Source organism: Coregonus lavaretus (genome assembly GCF_964263955.1).
Source record: "Coregonus lavaretus genome assembly, contig: HAP1_SCAFFOLD_543, whole genome shotgun sequence".
NCBI lineage: Eukaryota > Metazoa > Chordata > Actinopteri > Salmoniformes > Salmonidae > Coregonus > Coregonus lavaretus.
Window position 1 is genome coordinate 89,359 of NW_028166699.1, and position 25,065 is coordinate 114,423.

General features: G+C 42.8%; 1 protein-coding gene across 1 annotated transcript in view; it reads right to left on the minus strand.

Annotated features, from left to right (window-relative positions):
* LOC311114392 (WD repeat-containing protein 47-like) overlaps positions 1-23,789 on the minus strand; it is a 28,508-nt gene extending 4,719 nt beyond the window's left edge. The window contains exons 1-11 of the mRNA XM_084189648.1: positions 23,724-23,789; positions 21,992-22,161; positions 21,006-21,089; positions 20,731-20,815; positions 19,410-19,541; positions 18,815-18,991; positions 18,127-18,629; positions 14,736-14,844; positions 13,156-13,349; positions 10,075-10,344; positions 3,200-3,269 (exon numbers count right to left, since the gene is read on the minus strand). Coding sequence (XP_084045774.1) covers positions 3,200-3,269; positions 10,075-10,344; positions 13,156-13,349; positions 14,736-14,844; positions 18,127-18,629; positions 18,815-18,991; positions 19,410-19,541; positions 20,731-20,815; positions 21,006-21,089; positions 21,992-22,149 — 1,782 coding nt within the window. The 5' untranslated portion in view covers positions 22,150-22,161; positions 23,724-23,789. The remainder of the gene's footprint in view (positions 1-3,199; positions 3,270-10,074; positions 10,345-13,155; positions 13,350-14,735; positions 14,845-18,126; positions 18,630-18,814; positions 18,992-19,409; positions 19,542-20,730; positions 20,816-21,005; positions 21,090-21,991; positions 22,162-23,723) is intronic.
* Between the last annotated feature and the right edge of the window lie 1,276 nt (positions 23,790-25,065).

A 25,065-nucleotide genomic window follows, 5' to 3' on the forward strand; every position in this document is an offset into this window, starting at 1 on the left:
CCCCCCCCCCCCCCCCCCCAAATTGTAAAGTGGTTATCCCACTGGCTATAGGGTGAACGCACCAATTTGTGAGTCGCTCTGGCTAAGAGCGTCTGCTAAATGACGTTAATGTGCCCTTGAGCAAGGCACTTAACCCTAATTGCTCCTGTAAGTCGCTCTGGTTAAGAGCGTCTGCTAAATGACTAAAATGTAAATGTAAAAATGCTTGGCATTCAGGCCAAAGAGTGCAATCTGGGTTTCATCAGACCAGAGAATCTTGTTTCTCATGGTCAGAGAGTCTTAAGGTGCCTTTTGGCAAACTCCAAGCGGGCTGTCATGTGCCTTTTACTGAGGAGTGGCTTCCGTCTGGCCACTCTACCATAAAAGCCTAATTGGTGGAGTGCTGCAGAGATGGTTGTCCTTCTGGAAGGTTCTCCCATCTCCACAGAGGAACTCTGGAGCTCTGTCAGAGTGACCATCTGGTTCTTGGTTACCTCCCTGACCAAGGCCCTTCTCCCCCGATTGCTCAGGTGGTTCCAAACTTCTTCCATTTAAGAATGATGGAGGCCACTGTGTTCTTGGGGACCTTCAATGCTGCAGAAATGTTTTGGTACCCTTCCCCAGATCTGTGCCTCGACACAATCCAGTCTCGGAGCTCTACGGACAATTCTTTCGACCTCATGGCTTGGTTTTTGCTCTGACATGCCCTGTCCACTGTGGGACCTTATATAGACAGGTGTGTGCATTTCAAAATCATGTCCAATCAATTGAATTTACCACAGGTGGACTCCAATCAAGTTGCAGAAACATCTCAAGGATGATCAATGGAAACAGGATGCACCGGAGCTCAATTTCGAGTCTCATAGCAAAGGGTCTGAATACTTATGTAAATAAGGTATCTGTTTTTTGTTTTTAATACATTTGCAAAAATTTCTAAAAACCTGTTTTCACTTTGTCATTATGGGTATTGTTTGTAGATTGCTTCCGAGTGGCACAGTGGTCTAAGGCACTGCATCGCAGTGCTAGCTGTGCCACTAGAGATCCTGGTTCGAATCCAGGCTCTGCTGTAGCCGGCCGCAACCGGGAGACCAATGGGGCGGCGCACAACTGGCCCAGCGTCGTCCAAGGTAGGGGAGGGAATGGCCGGCAGGGAGGTAGCTCAGTTGGTAGAGCATGGTGTTTGCAACGCCAGGGTTGTGGGTTCGATTCCCATGGGGGCCAGTATGAAAATAAAAAAGAATAATGTATGCACTAACTGTAAGTCGCTCTGGATAAGAACGTCTGCTAAATGACGTAAATGTAAATTGTTTTATTTAATCAATCTTAGAATAAGGCTGTAAAAAGTCAAGGGGTCTGAATACTTTCCGAAGGCACTGTATGGGTTTAACATAGTGTCTTCAGAAAGTATTCATACCCCTTGACTTATTCCACATTGTTGTGTTACAGCCTGAATTCAAAATGGATTAAATATTTTTCCTCATCAATCTACACACAATACCACATAATGACAAAGTGAAAACATGTTTTTAGACATTTCAGCATATTGAAATAGAAATGCAGAAATATTACATTTACATAAGTATTCACACCCCTGAGTCAATACTTTGTAGAAGCACCTTTGGCGGCAATTACAGCTGTGAGTCTTTCTGGGTAAGTCTCTTAAGAACTTTCCACACCTGGATTGTGCAACATTTGTCCATTATTCTTTTAAAAATTCTTCAAGCTCTGTCAAATTGTTTGTTTATCATTGCTAGACAACCATTTTGGAGTCTTGCCATAGATTATCAAGTAGATTTAAGTCAACACTAACTCGGGCAGCAAGATTTGGCCTTGTGTTTTAGGTTATTGTCCTGCTGAAAGGTGAATTCATCTCCAAGTGTCTGGTGGAAAGCAGACTGAACCAGGTTTTCCTCTACGATTTTGCCTGTGCTTAGCTCAGTTTCCTTTTTATCCTGAAAAACTCCCCAGACCTTAATGATTACAAGCATACCCATATAATGATGCAGCCACCAATATGCTTGAAAATATGGAGAGTGTTACTCTAATGTGTTGCATTGGATTTGCCCCAAACATTACACTTTGTATTCAGGACAAAAAGTTAATTTGCGGTATTACTTTAGTGCTTTGTTGCAAATAGGTGCATGTTTTGGAATATGCATGTTTTGGAATATTTGTATTCTGTACAGGCTTCCTTCTTTTCACGATTAAACTCTGCAACTGTTTTAAAGTCACCGTTGGCCTCATGGTGAAATCCAGGAGCGGTTTCCTTCCTCTCCGGCAACTGAGTTAGGAAGGATGCCTGTATCTTTGTAATTACTGGGTGTACTGATACACCATCCCATGTGTAATTAATAACTTCACAATGCTCAAAGGGATATTCAATGTCTGCTTTTTTTTTTTTTTACCCATCTACCAATAGGTGCCCTTCTTTACGAGGCATTGGAAAACCTCCCTGGTCTTTGTGGTTGAATCTGTGTTTGAAATTCACTGCTCGACTGAAGGACCTTACAGATAATTGTATGTGTGGGGTACAGAGATGAGGTAGTCATTCAAAAATAATGTTAAACACTATTATTGCACACATAGTGAGTCCATGCAACTTATTATGTGACTTGTTAAGCAAATGTTTACTCCTGAACTTGCCATAACAAAGGGATTGAATACTTATTGACGCAAGACATTTCCGCTTTTCATGTTTTATTAATTTATAAAAACGTTGAAAAACATAATTCCACTTTGACATTATCGGGTATTCTATGTAAGCCAGTGACAAAAACATCTCAATTTAATCAATTTTAAATTCAGGATGTAACACAACAAAATGTGGAAAAAGCCAAGGGGTGTGAGTACTTTCTGAAGACACTAATTAGCAGTATAATCTGGGTTGATCTTCTATGCCTTATGCTATTCATTATTCTGAAATAGAGCCAACAGCTCATGCTAACATACAATAGCCTTTATCACTGCTGCTCTAACTGTAATCTAATGGATTAAAATCTCCACTCATCACAGGGTATAATCCAGGATTACTGTGCATGACATCATAGTTGTTACAGGATTCCTCCCCCCAAAAAAGGATTCTTCCCCCCACTGAACTGATACTCATTGCCGCCGGCTCCTATTCTATCCTATCCCAGAGAGAGTGATTAATGTCCTACTAAGCCTACAGTAGGAGTGTAGACAGAGACGGTGTGTCAGAGAACGAGAGAGAGGTACATACCTCCTTACTCCGGGTGAGGGCTCCTGGCGAGTCATCTAATCCAGAGGTCTGTCCAGCTACTGTCAGGGGACTAGAACACACACAGATATAACATGAGTACATTACTCTGTGCATACCCTGTACCAGGGTTTCCGTTGGCAGGTAAATGCGTGCTTTTGGCTGATAAAAAAAAAAATGAAAAGCTGATCAGTAAGAAATTGTTGCTGGACAAATTGTCTGGGACAAAAAATATATACATTGCCAAATAATGCTTTTTATTCACTGATGGCAATACCAGTCAGTGTGCTCCAACTTAAAAGGCAAATATACTTCATAGGATAATAAATCCTCAAGCTGCTGGGACATTAGTGTAGGGTGTGTTTCTATAATAAATCATCAAGCTGCTGGGACAGTGTAGGGTGTGTTTCTATAATAAATCATCAAGCTGCTGGGACAGTGTAGGGTGTGTTTCTATAATAAATCCTCAAGCTGCTGGGACAGTGTAGGGTGTGTTTCTATAAAAAATCATCAAGCTGCTGGGACAGTGTAGGGTGTGTTTTATAATAAATCATCAAGCTGCTGGACAGTGTAGGGTGTGTTTCTATAATAAATCATCAAGCTGCTGGGACAGTGTAGGGTGTGTTTCTTTAATAAATCCTCAAGCTGCTGGGACAGTGTAGGGTGTGTTTCTATAATAAATCCTCAAGCTGCTGGGACAGTGTAGGGTGTGTTTTATAATAAATCATCAAGCTGCTGGACAGTGTAGGGTGTGTTTCTATAATAAATCATCAAGCTGCTGGGACAGTGTAGGGTGTCTTTCTATAATAAATCCTCAAGCTGCTGGGACAGTGTAGGGTGTGTTTCTATAATAAATCATCAAGCTGCTGGGACAGTGTAGGGTGTCTTTCTATAATAAATCCTCAAGCTGCTGGGACAGTGTAGGGTGTGTTTCTATAATAAATCATCAAGCTGCTAGGACATTAGTGTAGGGTGTGTTTCTATAATAAATCATCAAGCTGCTGGGACATTAGTGTAGGGTGTGTTTCTATAATAAATCATCAAGCTGCTGGGACAGTGTAGGGTGTGTTTCTATAATAAATCATCAAGCTGCTGGGACATAGTGTAGGGTGTGTTTCTATAATAAATCATCAAGCTGCTGGTACATTAGTGTAGGGTGTGTTTCTATAATAAATCCTCAAGCTGCTGGGACATTAGTGTAGGGTGTGTTTCTATAATAAATCATCAAACTGCTGGGACATTAGTGTAGGGTGTGTTTCTATAATAAATCATCAAGCTGCTGGGACAGTGTAGGGTGTGTTTCTATAATAAATCATCAAGCTGCTGGGACATTAGTGTAGGGTGTGTTTCTATAATAAATCATCAAGCTGCTGGGACAGTGTAGGGTGTGTTTCTATAATAAATCATCAACCTGCTGGGACAGTGTAGGGTGTGTTTCTATAATAAATCATCAAGCTGCTGGGACATAGTGTAGGGTGTGTTTCTATAATAAATCATCAAGCTGCTGGTACATTAGTGTAGGGTGTGTTTCTATAATAAATCCTCAAGCTGCTGGGACATTAGTGTAGGGTGTGTTTCTATAATAAATCATCAAACTGCTGGGACATTAGTGTAGGGTGTGTTTCTATAATAAATCATCAAGCTGCTGGGACAGTGTAGGGTGTGTTTCTATAATAAATCATCAAGCTGCTGGGACAGTGTAGGGTGTGTTTCTATAATAAATCCTCAAGCTGCTGGGACATTAGTGTAGGGTGTGTTTCTATAATAAATCATCAAACTGCTGGGACATTAGTGTAGGGTGTGTTTCTATAATAAATCATCAAGCTGCTGGGACAGTGTAGGGTGTGTTTCTATAATAAATCATCAAGCTGCTGGGACAGTGTAGGGTGTGTTTCTATAATAAATCATCAAGCTGCTGGGACAGTGTAGGGTGTGTTTCCATAATAAATCATCAAGCTGCTGGGACATAGTGTAGGGTGTGTTTCTATAATAAATCATCAAGCTGCTGGGACATTAGTGTAGGGTGTGTTTCTATAATAAATCATCAAGCTGCTGGGACAGTGTAGGGTGTGTTTCTATAATAAATCATCAAGCTGCTGGGACAGTGTAGGGTGTGTTTCTATAATAAATCATCAAGCTGCTGGGACAGTGTAGGGTGTGTTTCCATAATAAATCATCAAGCTGCTGGGACAGTGTAGGGTGTGTTTCTATAATAAATCATCAAGCTGCTGGGACAGTGTAGGGTGTGTTTCTATAATAAATCATCAAGCTGCTGGGACATAGTGTAGGGTGTGTTTCTATAATAAATCATCAAGCTGCTGGGACATTAGTGTAGGGTGTGTTTCTATAATAAATCATCAAGCTGCTGGGACATTAGTGTAGGGTGTGTTTCTATAATAAATCATCAAGCTGCTAGGACATTAGTGTAGGGTGTGTTTCTATAATAAATCATCAAGCTGCTGGGACATTAGTGTAGGGTGTGTTTCTATAATAAATCATCAAGCTGCTGGGACAGTGTAGGGTGTGTTTCTATAATAAATCATCAAGCTGCTAGGACATTAGTGTAGGGTGTGTTTCTATAATAAATCATCAAGCTGCTGGGACATTAGTGTAGGGTGTGTTTCTATAGTAAATCATCAAGCTGCTGGGACAGTGCAGGGTGTGTTTCTATAATAAATCCTCAAGCTGCTGGGACAGTGTAGGGTGTGTTTCTATAATAAATCATCAAGCTGCTGGGACATTAGTGTAGGGTGTGTTTCCATAATAAATCATCAAGCTGCTGGGACATTAGTGTAGGGTGTTTCTATAATAAATCATCAAGCTGCTGGGACAGTGTAGGGTGTGTTTCTATAATAAATCATCAAGCTGCTGGGACATTAGTGTAGAGTGTGTTTCTATAATAAATCCTCAAGCTGCTGGGACAGTGTAGGGTGTGTTTCTATAATAAATCATCAAGCTGCTGGGACATTAGTGTAGGGTGTGTTTCTATAATAAATCATCAAGCTGCTGGGACAGTGTAGGGTGTGTTTCTATAATAAATCCTCATGCTGCTGGGACAGTGTAGGGTGTGTTTCTATAATAAATCATCAAGCTGCTGGGACATTAGTGTAGGGTGTTTCTATAATAAATCCTCAAGCTGCTGGGACATTAGTGTAGGGTGTGTTTCTATAATAAATCATCAAGCTGCTGGGACAGTGTAGGGTGTGTTTCTATAATAAATCATCAAGCTGCTGGGACAGTGTAGGGTGTGTTTCTATAATAAATCCTCAAGCTGCTGGGACAGTGTAGGGTGTGTTTCTATAATAAATCATCAAGCTGCTGGGACAGTGTAGGGTGTGTTTCTATAATAAATCCTCAAGCTGCTGGGACAGTGTAGGGTGTGTTTCTATAATAAATCCTCAAGCTGCTGGGACAGTGTAGGGTGTGTTTCTATAATAAATCATCAAGCTGCTGGGACAGTGTAGGGTGTGTTTCCATAATAAATCATCAAGCTGCTGGGACAGTGTAGGGTGTGTTTCTATAATAAATCCTCAAGCTGCTGGGACATTAGTGTAGGGTGTTTTTCTATAATAAATCATCAAGCTGCTGGGACAGTGTAGGGTGTGTTTCCATAATAAATCATCAAGCTGCTGGGACAGTGTAGGGTGTGTTTCTATAATAAATCATCAAGCTGCTGGGACATTAGTGTAGGGTGTGTTTCCATAATAAATCATCAAGCTGCTGGGACATTAGTGTAGGGTGTGTTTCTATAATAAATCATCAAGCTGCTGGGACAGTGTAGGGTGTGTTTCTATAATAAATCATCAAGCTGCTGGGACATTAGTGTAGGGTGTGTTTCTATAATAAATCATCAAGCTGCTGGGACAGTGTAGGGTGTGTTTCTATAATAATTCATCAAGCTGCTGGGACATAGTGTAGGGTGTGTTTCTATAATAAATCCTCAAGCTGCTGGGACATTAGTGTAGGGTGTGTTTCTATAATAAATCATCAAGCTGCTGGGACAGTGTAGGGTGTGTTTCTATAATAAATCATCAAGCTGCTGGGACAGTGTAGGGTGTGTTTCCATAATAAATCATCAAGCTGCTGGGACAGTGTAGGGTGTGTTTCTATAATAAATCCTCAAGCTGCTGGGACATTAGTGTAGGGTGTGTTTCTATAATAAATCATCAAGCTGCTGGGACAGTGTAGGGTGTGTTTCTATAATAAATCATCAAGCTGCTGGGACAGTGTAGGGTGTGTTTCCATAATAAATCATCAAGCTGCTGGGACATTAGTGTAGGGTGTTTTTCTATAATAAATCCTCAAGCTGCTGGGACAGTGTAGGGTGTGTTTCTATAATAAATCATCAAGCTGCTGGGACAGTGTAGGGTGTGTTTCTATAATAAATCATCAAGCTGCTGGGACAGTGTAGGGTGTGTTTCTATAATAAATCCTCAAGCTGCTGGGACAGTGTAGGGTGTGTTTCTATAATAAATCATCAAGCTGCTGGGACAGTGTAGGGTGTGTTTCTATAATAAATCATCAAGCTGCTGGGACAGTGTAGGGTGTGTTTCTATAATAAATCATCAAGCTGCTGGGACAGTGTAGGGTGTGTTTCTATAATAAATCATCAAGCTGCTGGGACATTAGTGTAGGGTGTGTTTCTATAATAAATCATCAAGCTGCTGGGACATTAGTGTAGGGTGTGTTTCTATAATAAATCATCAAGCTGCTGGGACAGTGTAGGGTGTGTTTCTATAATAAATCATCAAGCTGCTGGGACAGTGTAGGGTGTGTTTCTATAATAAATCATCAAGCTGCTGGGACAGTGTAGGGTGTGTTTCCATAATAAATCATCAAGCTGCTGGGACAGTGTAGGGTGTGTTTCCATAATAAATCATCAAGCTGCTGGGACAGTGTAGGGTGTGTTTCTATAATAAATCATCAAGCTGCTGGGACAGTGTAGGGTGTGTTTCTATAATAAATCCTCAAGCTGCTGGGACAGTGTAGGGTGTGTTTCTATAATAAATCCTCAAGCTGCTGGGACATTAGTGTAGGGTGTGTTTCTATAATAAATCATCAAGCTGCTGGGACAGTGTAGGGTGTGTTTCTATAATAAATCATCAAGCTGCTGGGACAGTGTAGGGTGTGTTTCTATAATAAATCATCAAGCTGCTGGGACATTAGTGTAGGGTGTGTTTCTATAATAAATCATCAAGCTGCTGGGACATTAGTGTAGGGTGTGTTTCTATAATAAATCATCAAGCTGCTGGGACAGTGTAGGGTGTGTTTCTATAATAAATCATCAAGCTGCTGGGACAGTGTAGGGTGTGTCTATTTTGACTCACGTTAAAGACACAAGGTCCTCATAAAGGACTTCAGCTAAGTGTCCTTCAACTGGGAAAGCTTTACAAAGATAGTGTTGATTATCCCTGTTTCCAGTGTGCCCGCCGAGAGGGGATTCATTCTCCAAAAACAGAGTAAAGATGGGCTCAAGATCGCGCCTTCTTTAGGACAAAGTAATGAGGTTGATGTGCATCAAGCTGCTCCAAGGAGTTGGACAGTTTTTACTTCCCAACAGCAGCGGCTCACTTTGAGCAGGCCACGGTCGTCCGCAAACGCAAGTAAATTAGAGGCTAATTATTGTGTTCGTCAGGCCCAGTCTTAGCACTTCTGCTGCCGCCCTAGGCAAGATCAACATATGCTGCCTCTGTGTCATGTATAGTATAAAGATTTGGAATGGATTGATAGATCAGAGTAGAGTAATTATGTGTATCATGAACAATTGGTGCATTTCAGTTAAGCTTATTCCGTAGCACTTGGAAACTAAACATCGTTGCCAACTATTCACAGTTACAATCACTAGGCAGCCAACTGCCTATAGTAAGAAACAGAGTTCTCAATAAGCCTCGTATAATCACACATGACACGAGTTACGACCCCACGATAGTTCAAATTACAACAAACATACCATTTATTAACATCATCCAGTAGAACTGTAAAAAGAGTGAGATATAAATTGAGCTTTGGAAACAAGTGCTTTCATAAATGCATGGCGTGGGCCTCGCTTCACAGCAGCATTGTAAATTAAGATTTCTCTCAATGAACCAGCCTTAACGAATTTAGTTCATTTACATATTGAATTTGATTGTCCAACATCACTTTGATAATTTCTTCATTTTCTGGCCGCCTAGTGGCCTCTTTCCACTGCTGTGGTGCGGAAATGGGGCAGACCGGCCCTGGTGTTCCTCCACCACCTCTCCCCAGTTTTGTTATTTACTAGACCTATTTAAAATGTTCATGCCTAGGCTGTTAAATTAGAGAGGCCTAGATTGTATTTGAAAACAGCTGAGTTTTGTTATTTATTAATTAAAATGTTCATACAAACAGCCTATAGGACAGGTCGTTCGCAAATTATATTATACAATATTACATTTTAAAGTAGTGTTTTATTAACGTGAAGGCAACTTGTTCTAGGCTAAATGTTTTTTTATAGATTTTTTAAAATTATATTAATTGATGATTTCCAGCAGGGATAAAGACGCAACAGGCAATGTTTTGCTTTTAAATAAAACCTGTCATGTTGGTATAAGAACATTGTTTTATTACAACTTTACAGGCTAATTTCTATTCTGTTAAGATGAATTACAATAATAATGTGATTTTGAGCACAGTGGGTGGACGCTGTAATGCGTTACGCACCCAATGCATATTAATTTCTCAAATGTCCGGTAAATAAAAAGATCTTGCCGGTCACGTTGTCCAGCGCCAAATTTTCCTGATGGAAACCCTGCCATGTACACAAAGAAAAAACATGTATACACACCAGCCATACAGACAATTATGTGTATATCGTACACACACACACACACACACACACACACACACCAGTATCTCACCTCTGGGAGACCACGGGGGATTCGTTAGGTGGGGGGACCCCCCGTCCCCCTGCGGTGCGTAGTGGGGTGCTGCTGACCACCCCTCCTCCCTGAGGGCGGCCCTGCTCGGGGGTCAGGGTCACGCTGGGGTCAGGGGTCAGGCCTGCGGGGTCACTGTTGTTGTTGTTCTCGGGGGTGGGGCAAGTGCCATTACACTGCTGGGACAGAGACTGGACCTCCTCCCCTAGACTCTCCATCCCTACGTTCAACTCCTCCAGCTTCTGAATGGACCTGGGTAGATAGAACACACAGGTTAATACACACACACAAACACGGGTGGAATCTCTGCTGGTCTTGTGCCATGTCTCTTTAATAATGTAATTGATGTACAGTGGGGAAAAAAGTATTTAGTCAGCCACCAATTGTGCAAGTTCTCCCACTTAAAAAGATGAGAGGCATGTAATTGTCATCATAGGTACACGTCAACTATGACAGACAAATTGAGGAAAAAAAATCCAGAAAATCACATTGTAGGATTTTTAATGAATTTATTTGCAAATTATGGTGGAAAATAAGTATTTGGTCACCTACAAACAAGCAAGATTTCTGGCTCTCACAGACCTGTAACTTCTTCTTTAAGAGGCTCCTCTGTCCTCCACTCGTTACCTGTATTAATGGCACCTGTTTGAACTTGTTATCAGTATAAAAGACACCTGTCCACAACCTCAAATAGTCACACTCCAAACTCCACTATGGCCAAGACCAAAGAGCTGTCAAAGGACACCAGAAACAAAATTGTAGACCTGCACCAGGCTGGGAAGACTGAATCTGCAATAGGTAAGCAGCTTGGTTTGAAGAAATCAACTGTGGGAGCAATTATTAGGAAATGGAAGACATACAAGACCACTGATAATCTCCCTCGATCTGGGGCTCCACGCAAGATCTCACCCCGTGGGGTCAAAATGATCACAAGAACGGTGAGCAAAAATCCCAGAACCACACGGGGGGACCTAGTGAATGACCTGCAGAGAGCTGGGACCAAAGTAACAAAGCCTACCATCAGTAACACACTACGCCGCCAGGGACTCAAATCCTGCAGTGCAAGACGTGTCCCCCTGCTTAAGCCATGTCCAGGCCCGTCTGAAGTTTGCTAGAGTGCATTTGGATGATCCAGAAGAGGATTGGGAGAATGTCATATGGTCAGATGAAACCAAAATAGAACTTTTTGGTAAAAACTCAACTCGTCGTGTTTGGAGGACAAAGAATGCTGAGTTGCATCCAAAGAACACCATACCTACTGTGAAGCATGGGGGTGGAAACATCATGCTTTGGGGCTGTTTTTCTGCAAAGGGACCAGGACGACTGATCCGTGTAAAGGAAAGAATGAATGGGGCCATGTATCGTGAGATTTTGAGTGAAAACCTCCTTCCATCAGCAAGGGCATTGAAGATGAAACGTGGCTGGGTCTTTCAGCATGACAATGATCCCAAACACACCGCCCGGGCAACGAAGGAGTGGCTTCGTAAGAAGCATTTCAAGGTCCTGGAGTGGCCTAGCCAGTCTCCAGATCTCAACCCCATAGAAAATCTTTGGAGGGAGTTGAAAGTCCGTGTTGCCCAGCGACAGCCCCAAAACATCACTGCTCTAGAGGAGATCTGCATGGAGGAATGGGCCAAAATACCAGCAACAGTGTGTGAAAACCTTGTGAAGACTTACAGAAAACGTTTGACCTGTGTCATTGCCAACAAAGGGTATATAACAAAGTATTGAGAAACTTTTGTTATTGACCAAATACTTATTTTCCACCATAATTTGCAAATAAATTCATTAAAAATCCTACAATGTGATTTTCTGGAGAAAAAAATTATCAATTTGTCTGTCATAGTTGACGTGTACCTATGATGAAAATTACATGCCTCTCTCATCTTTTTAAGTGGGAGAACTTGCACAATTGGTGGCTGACTAAATACTTTTTTTCCCCACTGTAGTTAGATAATGACAGTCTGTCTCCAGGCACCACAGGAGCAGCTGGTGCTCAGGGTATTAGAGACACTTCATAAGACACCCTGTTAGTGAAAGAACACAACAGTCTCTCTCTAAGCATCAGTTAACATTTTGTCATCTTGTCAAACATCCTCCAGGCTAGAGCATCTCATTAACATTGAGTGTTTACCATAGATATAGAACCCTAGATAGGCTGATGTCATAGAGCCCCTATCCACAGGAAATAGAATCTGTCTACTGATACTGTATATTGTCTTTCACTCTATAATAGAGATGACATCATAGGGTCAGGCCATGTTCTCCCTTCTAGACTGTGGTGTGAATCAGTAGGACAAAGTGCTTTTGATCTCTCTCCCCATCTACCCCCCCCCTCCTCCTTATACCCCCTCCTTCCTCCCCTCCTTCTTCCCTCCTTCTTCCCTCCCCCCTCCTCCTCCCCTCCCCCCTCCTCCCCTCCTTCTTCCCTCCCCCATCCCCTCCCCCTCTCCATCCCCTCCCCCTGTATTATTTAGAAGGGCATAATGATATCATTAGAGTTCTTTAGGGCCTTTCTTAGTTATTTCCTTTATGTTCTTCTAACTAGACTCAAAATGTTCCCATACCTTTTAAAATCATGCTGAACCCAGACTGTCCTGAATGTTTATATATAACAAGCGTGTGTCTCTCCATTGCGTCATGTTAGATCCAAGCCATGGGTTGTACAGAGAAGGCTGTACTGTCTTCTAAAGTGTTGTTTTTTTCCTAAGGGTGAGGCAATGGTGCTTGATTTAAACGATATGTTCAGCAACAACAGAGAAACCCTTATTCCATCCATTACATGCAGGAAGAAATAGTACATTACATCATGTAACATCTGAGGTCTGTGGTCTGCAACATATGGAGCAGTCCAAGAGGAGGAGAGTCATTACAGGGTTTAGGACAAAATGGAAATCAACTCATCAAAACATAAAAAAAGCAAGGCTGAGGTGAACTCATCATGTTGGTTTCAGACCGCGGTGGGTGAATAACTGACCTATTGAGGAACTGAAGTCCTGTGCTTTGTGGGTATGTCTGACCTGTTGAGGAACTGAAGTCCTGTGCTTTGTGGGTATGTCTGACCTGTTGAGGAAGGTCTCCGTGAGGCTGTGCTGCATGGCGTCTGTCCCGGGGGCTGGCTGGTCCGTGTGTTGTACCCCTCCCTCCAGCAGCATCTGCTGGTAGACTTTTCTCTGCTGCTGCTTCTGCTCCAGGTGCTGCTGTACCCTCAGACGCTGGCGGTAGAACTCCTCAAACTTCTCTGTCGAGTCACGCAGCTGAGGAGGTAACACACACACACACATTTATTAAACCACAAACCTAATTCAGAATGGTTTGAAGTACAGCCAACTTCTTACATAGTGCCATTCACATTCAAAGCCAGCATTGACGGCACACCCCTTCAGTTCTGGAATAAAAATGCCATTCATATTCACTGCCATCACTCGCCCTCTTTGATGCAGGGACCACAGCCAGTGTGAAATCCAATAACCTATTGGGCTCACACACACACAGAGCTGTGGCAGAGGGAGCCATAAAGCAGGGTCTCATCTGAAGGTGAAATCACAGTCTAATGTCCCACTCTGCTACTGGTCTGTTTATCAGTCTAATGTCCCACTCTGCTACTGGTCTGTTTATCAGTCTAATGTCCCACTCTGCTACTGGTCTGTTTATCAGTCTAATGTCCCACTCTGCTACTGGTCTGTTTATCAGTCTAATGTCCCACTCTGCTACTGGTCTGTTTATCAGTCTAATGTCCCACTCTGCTACTGGTCTGTTTATCAGTCTAATGTCCCACTCTGCTACTGGTCTGTTTATCAGTCTAATGTCCCACTCTGCTACTGGTCTGTTTATCAGTCTCCCAGGTGACAGGCGTGGCAGAGCAGGGCTGTACATTCACAGTCTGGCTGTAGGAAAGGGGGATATCTAGTCAGTTGTACAACTGAATGCATTCAACTGAAATGTGTCTTCCGCATTTAACCCAACCCCTCTGAATCAGAGATGTGCGGGGGTCTGCCTTAATTGACGTCCAAGTATAGGCTAGACAGGACAGCGGTGGCAGGGTAGAGCAGAGCAGAGAACAGTCTGCTCTCCTCTAAGGCTATAATTAGAGGGAAATCAGGCGACTAGTGTCCTTTGGGCTGTACTGTTCTGTAACACACACAGAGACAGAGAGAGACACAGAGACAGAGAGACAGAGAGAGAGAGAGAGAGAGAGACACAGAGACAGAGACAGAGACAGAGACAGAGACAGAGAGAGAGAGAGAGAGAGAGAGACACAGAGACAGAGAGAGAGAGAGAGAGAGAGAGAGACACAGAGACAGAGAGACAGAGACACAGAGACAGAGAGAGAGAGAGGGCAGGTCTCTTAGCTGTAATCCAGGCTCTGTAAACCGCAGATGATCGATGACTCAGTGAGTTTCACACGTCAGACAGATTCATCTCAGGCCTATATTTAGACTGATGGAGGCCACCATCTTTGAAAGAAATTCTCTCTACAACCCCAATCATCACACATCAGTAGGGAAGATGACTCTGTAGGATTTGTCTGAACCGGGTAAAAAGGTCAGGGTGAGGCGCCTTTTAGACACATTTTCTAGAAATGTGTTTTTATTTTGCAAAAAATACACTCTTCCCCACCTCCTTTCCATCAGGTATTTTACCTCGTTCCTCTCTGCAGAGCTTGGTGATGGGGCGTCCTCTCCAGGGGCGGAATCGGGGCGCAGGGTGCCTGAACTCATCATCTTATCCACGGGCGTGTCTGTCCTGGAGCTACAGAGACAGACCCAGAGAGACCACATTAAAGGACTACGTAATGTGTATGTTACTGCATCAACGACTGCTGCAATGTCCTCCAGACATTCCTCAGATAATCACTACCGTCACTCTGCTGCTCCCTAATAAGTGGGTGTTGAGCAAGTCATCACTGAGCCTCTTCTTTGAGTACTTGAAGGTAGAGGCTCTCTAGTGCTTCCTACTACATAGGTTAGTCCTCAGTCTACTCCAGGCTTAATCAAACAGGTGACGTTTGCAATCGCAACAAATAATCTGCTCAGACCCCAACCAAGGACCACCAAAAGCCGTGCTATAGATTCTCGGACAACCCAAAGATTCCTAGAGGCCCTTCCAGACTCCCTCCATCTACTCAAGGACGTTGGAGTACAAAAATCAGTTAACGACCTTACTGAGGATCTAAATATAACCTTGCGTAATACCCTAGATGCAGTCGCACCCCTAAAAACTAAAAACATTTGTCACAAGAAACTAGCTCCCTGGTATACAGAAAATACCCGAGCCCTGAAGCAAGCCTCCAGAAAATTGGAACGGAAATGGCTCTCCACCAAACTGGAAGTCTTCCTACTAGCTTGGAAAGACAGTACCGTGCAATATCGAAGAGCCCTCACTGCTGCTCGATCATCGTATTTTTCCAACCTAATTGAAGAGAATAAGAACAATCCAAAATGTATATTTTATACTGTCACAAAGCTAACTAAAAAGCAGCATTCCCCAAGAGAGGATGCCTTTCACTTCAGCAGTGATGAATTCATGAACTTCTTCCACGACAAGATCATGGTCATTAGAAAGCAAATGACGGACTCCTCTTTGAATCTGTGTATTTCTCAGCTGTCCTGAGTCTGCACACACCTGCCAGGACCTAGGATCAATGGAGGCACCCAACTTTTTTTAATCCTATATCTCTTGACACATTCATGAAAATAGTAATGGCCTCTAAACCTTCAAGCTGCATACTGGACCCTATTCCAACTAAACTACTGAAAGAGCTACTTCCTGTGCTTGGTCCTCCTATGTTGAAGATAATAAATGTCTCCCTATCCACTGGATGTGTACCAAACTCACTAAAAGTGGCAGTAATAAAGCCTCTCTTTAAAAAGTCAAACCTTGACCCAGTAAATGTAAAAAACTATTGGCCTATATCGAATCTCCCATTCCTCTCAAATCTTTTGAAAAAGCTGTTGTGCAGCAACTCACTGCCTTCCTGAAGACAAAAAATGTATACGAAGCGCTTCAGTCTGGTTTTAGACCCCATCATAGCACTGAGACCGCACTCGTGAAGGTAGTAAATGACCTTTTAATGGCGTCAGACCAAGGCTCTGCATCTGTCCTCGTGCTCCTAGACCTTAGTACTGCTTTAGACACCATCCATCACCAGATTCTTTTGGAGAGATTGGAAACCTTAATTGGTCTACACGGACAAGTTCTTGCCTGGTTTAGATCTTATCTGTCGGAAAGATATCAGTTCGTCTCTGTGGACGATTTGTCCTCTGACAAATCAATTTTAAGTTTCGGTATTTCTCAAGGTTCCGTTTTAGGACCACTATTGTTTTCACTATATATTTTACCTCTTGGTGATGTCATTCGGAAACACAATGTTAACTTTCATTGCTATGCGGACGACACACAGCTCTACATTTCAATGAAACATGGTGAAGCCCCAAAATTGCCTACCCTGGAAGCATGTGTTTCAGACATAAGGAAGTGGATGGCAGCTAATTTTTTACTTTTAAACTCGGACAAAACAGAGATGCTAGTTCTAGGTCCCAAGAAACAAAGAGATCTTCTGTTGGATCTGACAATTAATATTGATGGTTGTACAGTCGTCTAAAAAAAAAAAACTGAAGGACCTCGGCGTTACTCTGGACCCTGATCTCTCTTTTGACGAACATATCAAGAATATTTCAAGGACAGCTTTTTTCCCATCTTCGTAACATTGCAAAAAATCTGAAACTTTTTGTCCAAAAATGATGCAAAAAAGCTCATCCATGCTTTTGTCACTTCTAGATTAGACTACTGAAATGCTATACTCTCCGGCTCCCCGGATAAAGCACTAAATAAACTTCAGCTAGTGCTAAACACGGCTGCTAGAATCATGACTAGAACCAAACAATTTGATCATATTACTCCAGTGCTAGGCTCTCTACAATGGCTTCCTGTTAAGGCTAGGGCTGATTTCAAGGTTTTACTGCTAACCTACAAAGCATTACATGGGCTTGCTCCTACCTATCTCTCCGATTTGGTCCTGCCGTACATACCTACACGTACGCTACGGTCACAAGACGCAGGCCTCCTTATTGTCCCTAGAATTTCTAAGCAAACAGCTGGAGGCAGGGCTTTCTCCTATAGAGCTCAATTTTTATGGAATGGTCTGCCTATCCATGTGAGAGACGCAGACTCGGTATCGACCTTTAAGTCTTTACTGAAGACTCATCTCTTCAGCAGGTCCTATGATTGAGTGTAGTCTGGCCCAGGGGTACGAAGGTGAACGGAAAGGCACTGGAGCGACGAACCGCCCTTGCTGTCTCTGCCTGGCCGGCTCCCCTCTCTCCATTGGGATTCTCTGCCTCTGACCCTATTACGGGGGCTGAGTCACTGGCTTACTGTTGCTTTCCATGCCGTCCCTAGGAGGGGTGCGTCACTTGAGTGGGTTGAGTCACTGACGTGATCTTCCTGTCCGGTTTGTCGCCCCCTCGGGCTCGTGCAGTGGAGGAGATCTTCACTCAGCCTTGTCTCAGGGTAGTAGGTTGGTGGTCTGTTAATATCCCTCTAGTGGTGTGGGGGCTGTGCTTTGGCAAAGTAGGTGGGGTTATATCCTGCCTGGTTGGCTCTGTCTGGGGGTATCGTCGGACGGGGCCACAGTGTCTCCCACCCTCAGAGCCTGTTTCCTCTCTAGGTTTCTTCCTAGGTTTCTGCCTTTCTAGGGAGTTTTTCCTAGCCACCGTGCTTCTACATCGGCATTGCTTGCTGTTTGGGGTTTTAGGCAGGGTTTCTGTATAGCACTTTGTGACTGATGTAAAAAAGGCCTTTATAAATACAATTTGATTGATTGATTGACATAATGTCAATGCTTAGCCTACCCTAGACGATGCTTGGCCATTCTTCTAGAGTAAAACTACTACAAATGAGTGGCAGATCAGTTGAATTCCTATCCTGGTCTCAGATCTGTTTGTGGTATAATGACTTGTCATGCCCTTACTACATAAAATGTTTTTATTGAATAAGTGCAACATAAATCCAAACCACACTCCTCTCTCTCACCCTTCAGGCGACTCCTCAAAGATGCTGTGGCAGTCAGAGCTCTCCAGCATCAGACTCCTGCTAAGACTCTGGCCCCCTGTGTGGAAATTAGCGAAGGAATGAGACATGGGGGACATCCCCTTCCCCCCTGCCGTGTCCCCCCCTGGGCCCCTCTTCTCCTGGCCAGACAGCCCGTACGACAGGCCGTCCAGGGCCGGGTTCAGAGACCGGGACATGTAGGTGTCGGCGGACTGGGGACGGCGGAGGGGCGAGGAGGGGTAGGGGGACAGCTTGCTGATGAGCGGGGTGAGGAGGTCTGCGTAGCTGGCCTTGGCGGGCTTGACCAGGCGGTCCACGTGGATCTGAAGCAGCTTCTGCTCGAAGGCGCAGGAGAAGACACTGTGGGACAGGTTCTGCATCCAGGAGAGTAAGGACAGATCCATGTCATCACAGCCGTTCCCACACAGCATGTCTACCCCCAGGAGCACCTCGCCCTCCGTGATCTCCTCGCCTGTCGCCTTGCTCTGGAGTCAGTGGCACACAATATATTAGTTAGTCAATCAATCAGTCCATCAATCAATCAATCATTAAACTAACTAACCAATCAATCAACCCATCCATCCTATTCACCAAGCATGAAAATCATATTATATGATATAAAATACATTATTTGTACAATGCCTTGTAACAGAACACTTGGATCCCCCACCTGACAGAACTCGACACAGCACTCATACAGAACTCCTTTAATGAGGAGCTGGAAGAGGCGGTTCCCTGAGGCCCTGAACCCCGCCTCACTCAGCTTCCTGTCTGCAGGGATGAACTCTGCCACCATTGTGCACGCCTCCTCAAAACAGTGCACCCGCGCTGTGCTGGGGTTCCAGTCCTGGAGGGGAAACATTATGCAACTTATACTTTAGTCATTTAGCTAAAAACCCATCCACACATATGACACCAGGGTCGTCTCATAATAATACATTTGGAAAAATAATACATTTGAAAAAATAAGATAGTTATGGATGAATAATACAACATATGCTATAGAGTTATGGATTCATAATATTACATATGTTTATTATCTATAGCTATATCATAAGTGCTCATACATGCTTATAACAATGTAATAATGCCCTTTGATACCAGCTTTCAGTAAACTGTTACCAACATTTCTTCAAAGTAAATATTAGCATCAATCACAAAGCTAGAATAACAGTACGATGCCTACGATCAGATTCATTATTGTTATTATTTATAAATGAACAGGTACCAGGTATCAGATGCCATAACTATAAAATGTGTCATGCCTTGAACTCAGCGTGGTTGGTGAGCCGAGGCAGGGTGAGGAGCAGACATAGCTTGCTGTAGTCATCTTTAGAGGGACAGAACTCCTCCAGAGCATGAAGACACTTCACCGCCTCCTGCATGGTGAACTCCAACTGTGAGAGAGAGAGTTTAGATTTTGGGCCACCTCACATTCACTCATGTTTCCCTCACATGTAGCAGTAGGCAACTTGATGCAGTGTAGAGGGTTCTCACAAAAACAAAACATGCTTTTATGCACATTTATTCATTTATTTTATGCATATTTATCCATTTCTAGAGACAATGTAGCACTATCCATCCTCATCCCTCAAGACTCAACATTCCCTCAGAGACAGAGAGGATGAAAAATTATGTTTTGATCATCAAAACCCAGCATGTCTGTAGATCCTGTTGAAGAGTAGCTACTTGTTATCAGTTTCTGAGGCCAAGATTATAACTGCCAGGGTAGAAGGGCTCAGATCTCTATCATGTCCAAGGAAAACAATGTCAGCGTTGCTTTGAAGTGCTTTGAATAAATGTGTGAAAGAGATTTTCACGAGAAACAAATCTAGACCTAACACAATAAACACATAGAAACTTGCTAAATCAGACTCACGTGTCACACACACTAACTCATGCTGGGCAAATGATCAGAATTGGGCTGCCTGTGTAAACACAGCCTTATACACAAACACAGGAGGAGCCCACACTAATCGAGTCAGGAGACAAGCTGGACTCAGATCTGCACTGTCTGTGACAAAGCTCATATAGGACAATGAGTAGAGAAAGCTCAATGATTGTGTGTTTACTAGGAGCAAAAAAAAAATAGGCAGTGACAGATGGAGAAAGAAAGGAGGGCTGTTTGGTGATTCCTGGCTCATTCAGAGGGAGACAGAGTAAAGGAGACAGAGGAAAGGAGACAGAGGAAAGGAGGCAGAGGAAAGGAGGCAGAGGAAAGGAGACAGGAAAACAAAGACAGGGAGATGGAATATGTAATGACAGAGACAGACACAACTAGAACAATGTCCAGCAAGGAAGGAAGGAAGGAAGGAAGGGAGAGAGAGAGACCCTATTCATACTACAGCTATTAGCACATAGCTGATGTAAATCCCTGTACATAGCTGATGTAAATCCCTGTACATAGCTGATGTAAATCCCTGTACATAGCCGATGTCACACTTGAAATATCTATCTTTTTTAAACCTTTTTGAGTGCAATATTTACTGTTAAATCGTAATAGTTTTTGTTTATTACACTTGCTTTGGTAATGTAAACACCCCCTTTCAATTGAATTGAGAGTCTATTCTTTGTCTGTTGACTCACATGCTGTGGCTCGTCCTCAGCAGACATTGCGTTGTTCACACACAGGGCCTCTAGAAACTTCTGCTTCAGGACGATGTAACGGAACCTACGACAACAAAATAAAGTATAGCCCCAGAACATGTCTCAGAAAAGTAATTCAAACCCTGTACATTCTAGCCTAGGTGTCAGGTTGCTAACGTATAGTTGGTTTGGCAAGGCAATAATGTAGCATTGCTAAGTGCAGAAATGGGCAGGTACAGTCAGACTACGTCTGTGTCGTATTAACGAAGCCTCACCTTTTCCTGTCAAACTTGTCCATGCACTCCAGCGGCTGAATAAACTGAAGCACCTCGTCCCACTGCCCATCCAGCACCAGTTGCCTGGACAGAGATAAACAATTCAACAAAAAAGGTGAGATAATAAATCAGGTGTAATATACTCAATAAAGTGCTCAGTCTTAGTGACACCTAATGCAGCCCGTTACGTGCTCTGAGCCTATTCACACTAGCCACATCATTTCAGGAAATCTTCATAATACAGAAACAAAACCACAGAACAAAACCATGTACACAAAGGATTCTCCAATTCACTTCCCTGATTGCCATCTCCTACTGAAACAGATTGTCATGATTGGTCAGTGTAATAAAGGGGCAGATAAAAGACAGGCAGTGAATGGTCACCCGGTAACAGTGGGGCCCTCTGTGTGAAAGGGGGTCCAACTCCAATCAGACATTTCACAAACTCAGCTGAGTGGAATGCCAAAGAGGCGTAACAGTTCACTGCTGGCTGACATTTAAAAGGGGCACTCCAATCCAGTTTATCATAGAGGTGGTCTGGATCATTATTGCATGAACAAAGGAATTTATGCTACACTTTCTGAACATTGTGTTTCAGCATTAGTTTAGCATCCAGTGACCTATTAATATGAGCCTGAAAAATGCCACTTCCATGGAGTTAATGAAAATTCTTTGGAATGCTGAACAGCAACAATTTCATCTAATTAGTCTGTCAACTGTTGTTGTGCAGCAATCGCTTATGGAGGTGTCTTGATATCCTATGGGAGAGCCCCAAACCCTTTGTATTTCTAACACTATCCACATAGTGAGACCCAAACAGTAATGTCAGGGTCATATTCATTAGGGCACACGTAATAAAACATTTTGCAACAGAAAACGAAAATGGACGTTCTTTATTGGATAGCCTAAGTCCAGGTAGTCTCTCCCTGTTTTAGTTATTTTTTGCCGTTTGGCGCCTAATGAATACGACCCAGGCCTTTGTGTACCTGAGGAAGAGCATGTCGTCAGAGTAGAGTCCGTTGATGACGCCGCTCTCCTTCTCCAGGGCCAGCATACTGATGTGGAGCTTCCTGGAGTTGAGGAAGTCTAGGATCACCTTGATGATCTCCACCTCCTTCACATTGATGATCTCCTCCGCTGTCATGGCTACGACGAGCTGACACACACCAACAACAACAAAACTCAGGGTAAGTATACAAACCATAAACTGAGGCTCTCATGTTGATTGTAGAAAGGCAGCCTAGTATCTGTTTGGTAAACAATAAATTCCTAATGTAACGTAATGTCTCTTTATTGCCACACTGTGTTCAACCAAGTATTTTGTTGCTCCTGATAGTTTCACTTGGCCAACAACTGGTACAACTGACCTTGCTTACTTTTGAATAGGCTTTCAAGAAGTCTAGCCTCATTTATTTCAATCCCTCCCAGAAAATAAGCACAGGAAACCTAGGCCTACTCTGTGCGCCTACTCAATGTGAACGACATGACAAAATCCTCAATTGCACATAATGGAATCAAGCCCCAAATCTGACCACTGTGATTAGCAGATTAACAGCAGATCAGCGTCAGCACAAAGTCTGCAGCTGAGAGTTAATCCAATCACACACAGCTGTGCTATTAATTGTGAAGTAATAACAGTAACACATTATGGATTAGGATCGCATTACTGGTAAATTGACAAAGTTTGGAAACCCCATGCCAGGAAGGCTAACAGATATGAACTGTAACCCATCATATTTAATCTCACTCTTGTTCAAGGGTTCACCTGGGGATAAAAATAGGATAAATACCATTGACTGAGGTTACTGTCATGATAATTAGGATTTGAGTCTCAAATTACGACAATTGCCATCAACCCTACAACTGCAAACAAGTTATATTACTGCAGATTTCATTGATTGATTTACTGCTTAGGCTACAGTTGCACAGGGAGAAAGAAGCCTGGATGCTGACTAAGGATTTAGATAGTTATGTCAATAGTTCTGCTATCTTGGTGTTGCATTGCAATCTGCATTGTTGACAAGGTGTCCAAGCAAGTGGTTACAACATTCTGCTTATACATTTAGTTTAGGAATAGGTGCTTTCAACAAAGAACAAGGTTAGATATCTGGCAATCAACAAAACAGGCCATTCAGAAAAGAAAAAGAACAACCAAACTGCATGCAAAGAGTCACTGCTGGCGACACTTACAGCAGCAGTGGCAACAACGTAGCAGCAAGGAAACTATGCGCAGCGCAACACCTAAAAATAGGATGAACTAGCTAACTAGTTAATTATAACTTGTAGGTAAGGGTTCCAATAAATCAACATCTATTTACAATCTAGAACTAACTAACCATGTAGCTAGGCACTGCAGCTATGGGTGGGGTTCAAACACATAAAATTAGCTTTCTAGCTAAGTAGCTAGCTGCTTCACCCCAACCTGTTCTTGTCTGATGTTGTGAAATAAACGACAAGACAAGCACATATTTCTCTGAAATATTAGCAAGCTAACTAACTACCTAAAACAGCCAATGTTAGCTGGTAGCGACATACCACGACAAGTACTGTTGTCAGGACCGCACACCCAAAACCGCGATGACAGATTCAGATCATGACCAGAAGAATGGCTAGCCAGGCCAAGCGAGAGACTCATCATCCGCTAGCAGCACAGACGGGATGGGTGGCGAGGCTTCCCACGCATTAACAAACACGCCCTCAATGCGATTTAAAGCTCACCTTGGTCTAAAAATACATGGGCTGAAAACACGCTCCTTAGATTTGTTTCTGTGTTGTTGAAAATCGTAGCTGTCACGGCGATTCTGCTTCGTTTCGTTCGTCAGTCTCTTTGGTTGTTTCTCTCTCCCTTTCTGTTGTCTTCTCTGCTCGATTTCTACTGCTGCTAGTCGCATGCTACCCAGCCCCTTCGGTTGTCAAGCGCACCGCTTCGTCTGTCTACCAATCAAATCCCATCCATTTTCACAGGGGCGCCCCAAGCATCGCTTCTCTTGCAAATCAAAACCGCATAGCCTTTGGGCTACCGATCGACATTCCTACCATCCATTGAACATGAGCATCAAATAAACTGTCATCAACTTCCAATTATGCCACGTGCAATGCGATAATTACTTGTCAGGAGAGGACAGGATGGTGGATGGATAATCCCATGCCTTCACCTCCCAGATTAGGACGTGTTCCATTTACATGTAATCGCAGAATCACAGTGGAAAGTGCAACAGTCGGGTAAATACAATTAAATGCTTGAAGGACATGGCCCTCTGAAAAGGTTTAAAGAGGATTAAAACAGACAGTGATACGAAGTAAATCTGGTTGGTTTTATTCTCATTTGATTGCCTAAAGTTGCTATTGGGTGCAAGAGAGGACGAATAGTGAGTGCCCCCGCACATTGACTCTGTACCGGTACCCCCTGTATATAGCCTCCCTACTGTTATTTTATTTTACTGCTGCCCCTTAATTATTATTATTATTATTATTACACTTATTTTTCATAAAACTGCATTGTTGGTTAAGGGCTTGTAAGTAAGCATTTCACTGTAAGGTCTACAGCTGTTGTATTCAGCGCATGTGGCAAATAACATTTTATTTGATTTGATATCTCAATCATTAGGTTTTCTATGAGAAATTATGTAATAGGTAACAGTAAAATGACAAGCTGGCCTCGGGTTGCAGGTTCAAGACCCACTTGTTCTGTAATGCAGTAACAACAAAGAATCAAACAATTTGATTCAAGTGGATAACCAAGCTTCAAAAACATAAATCACAAGTTTCGATGAAAATTTACATTTTAATATAGTTCAAAGGAATATATAAAAATAACATAAATACATGATCATATTGACAGGGTTAAAATAAAACTAATTTAGAATGGGAAAAACACAGAATGGCATCTCATACATATCTGATTATCCACTACTGACAATAGTATGCAGCAGGAAACAGTTTGCAGTCAGTTCTCTCTCTATTTGTTGCCCGTCACTCATACAAAACATATTTTCTTTTGAGACAGATGTGCTGCTCACATGAAACCTCAAAATGGAAAATGGTTTACGAAAAACACTTA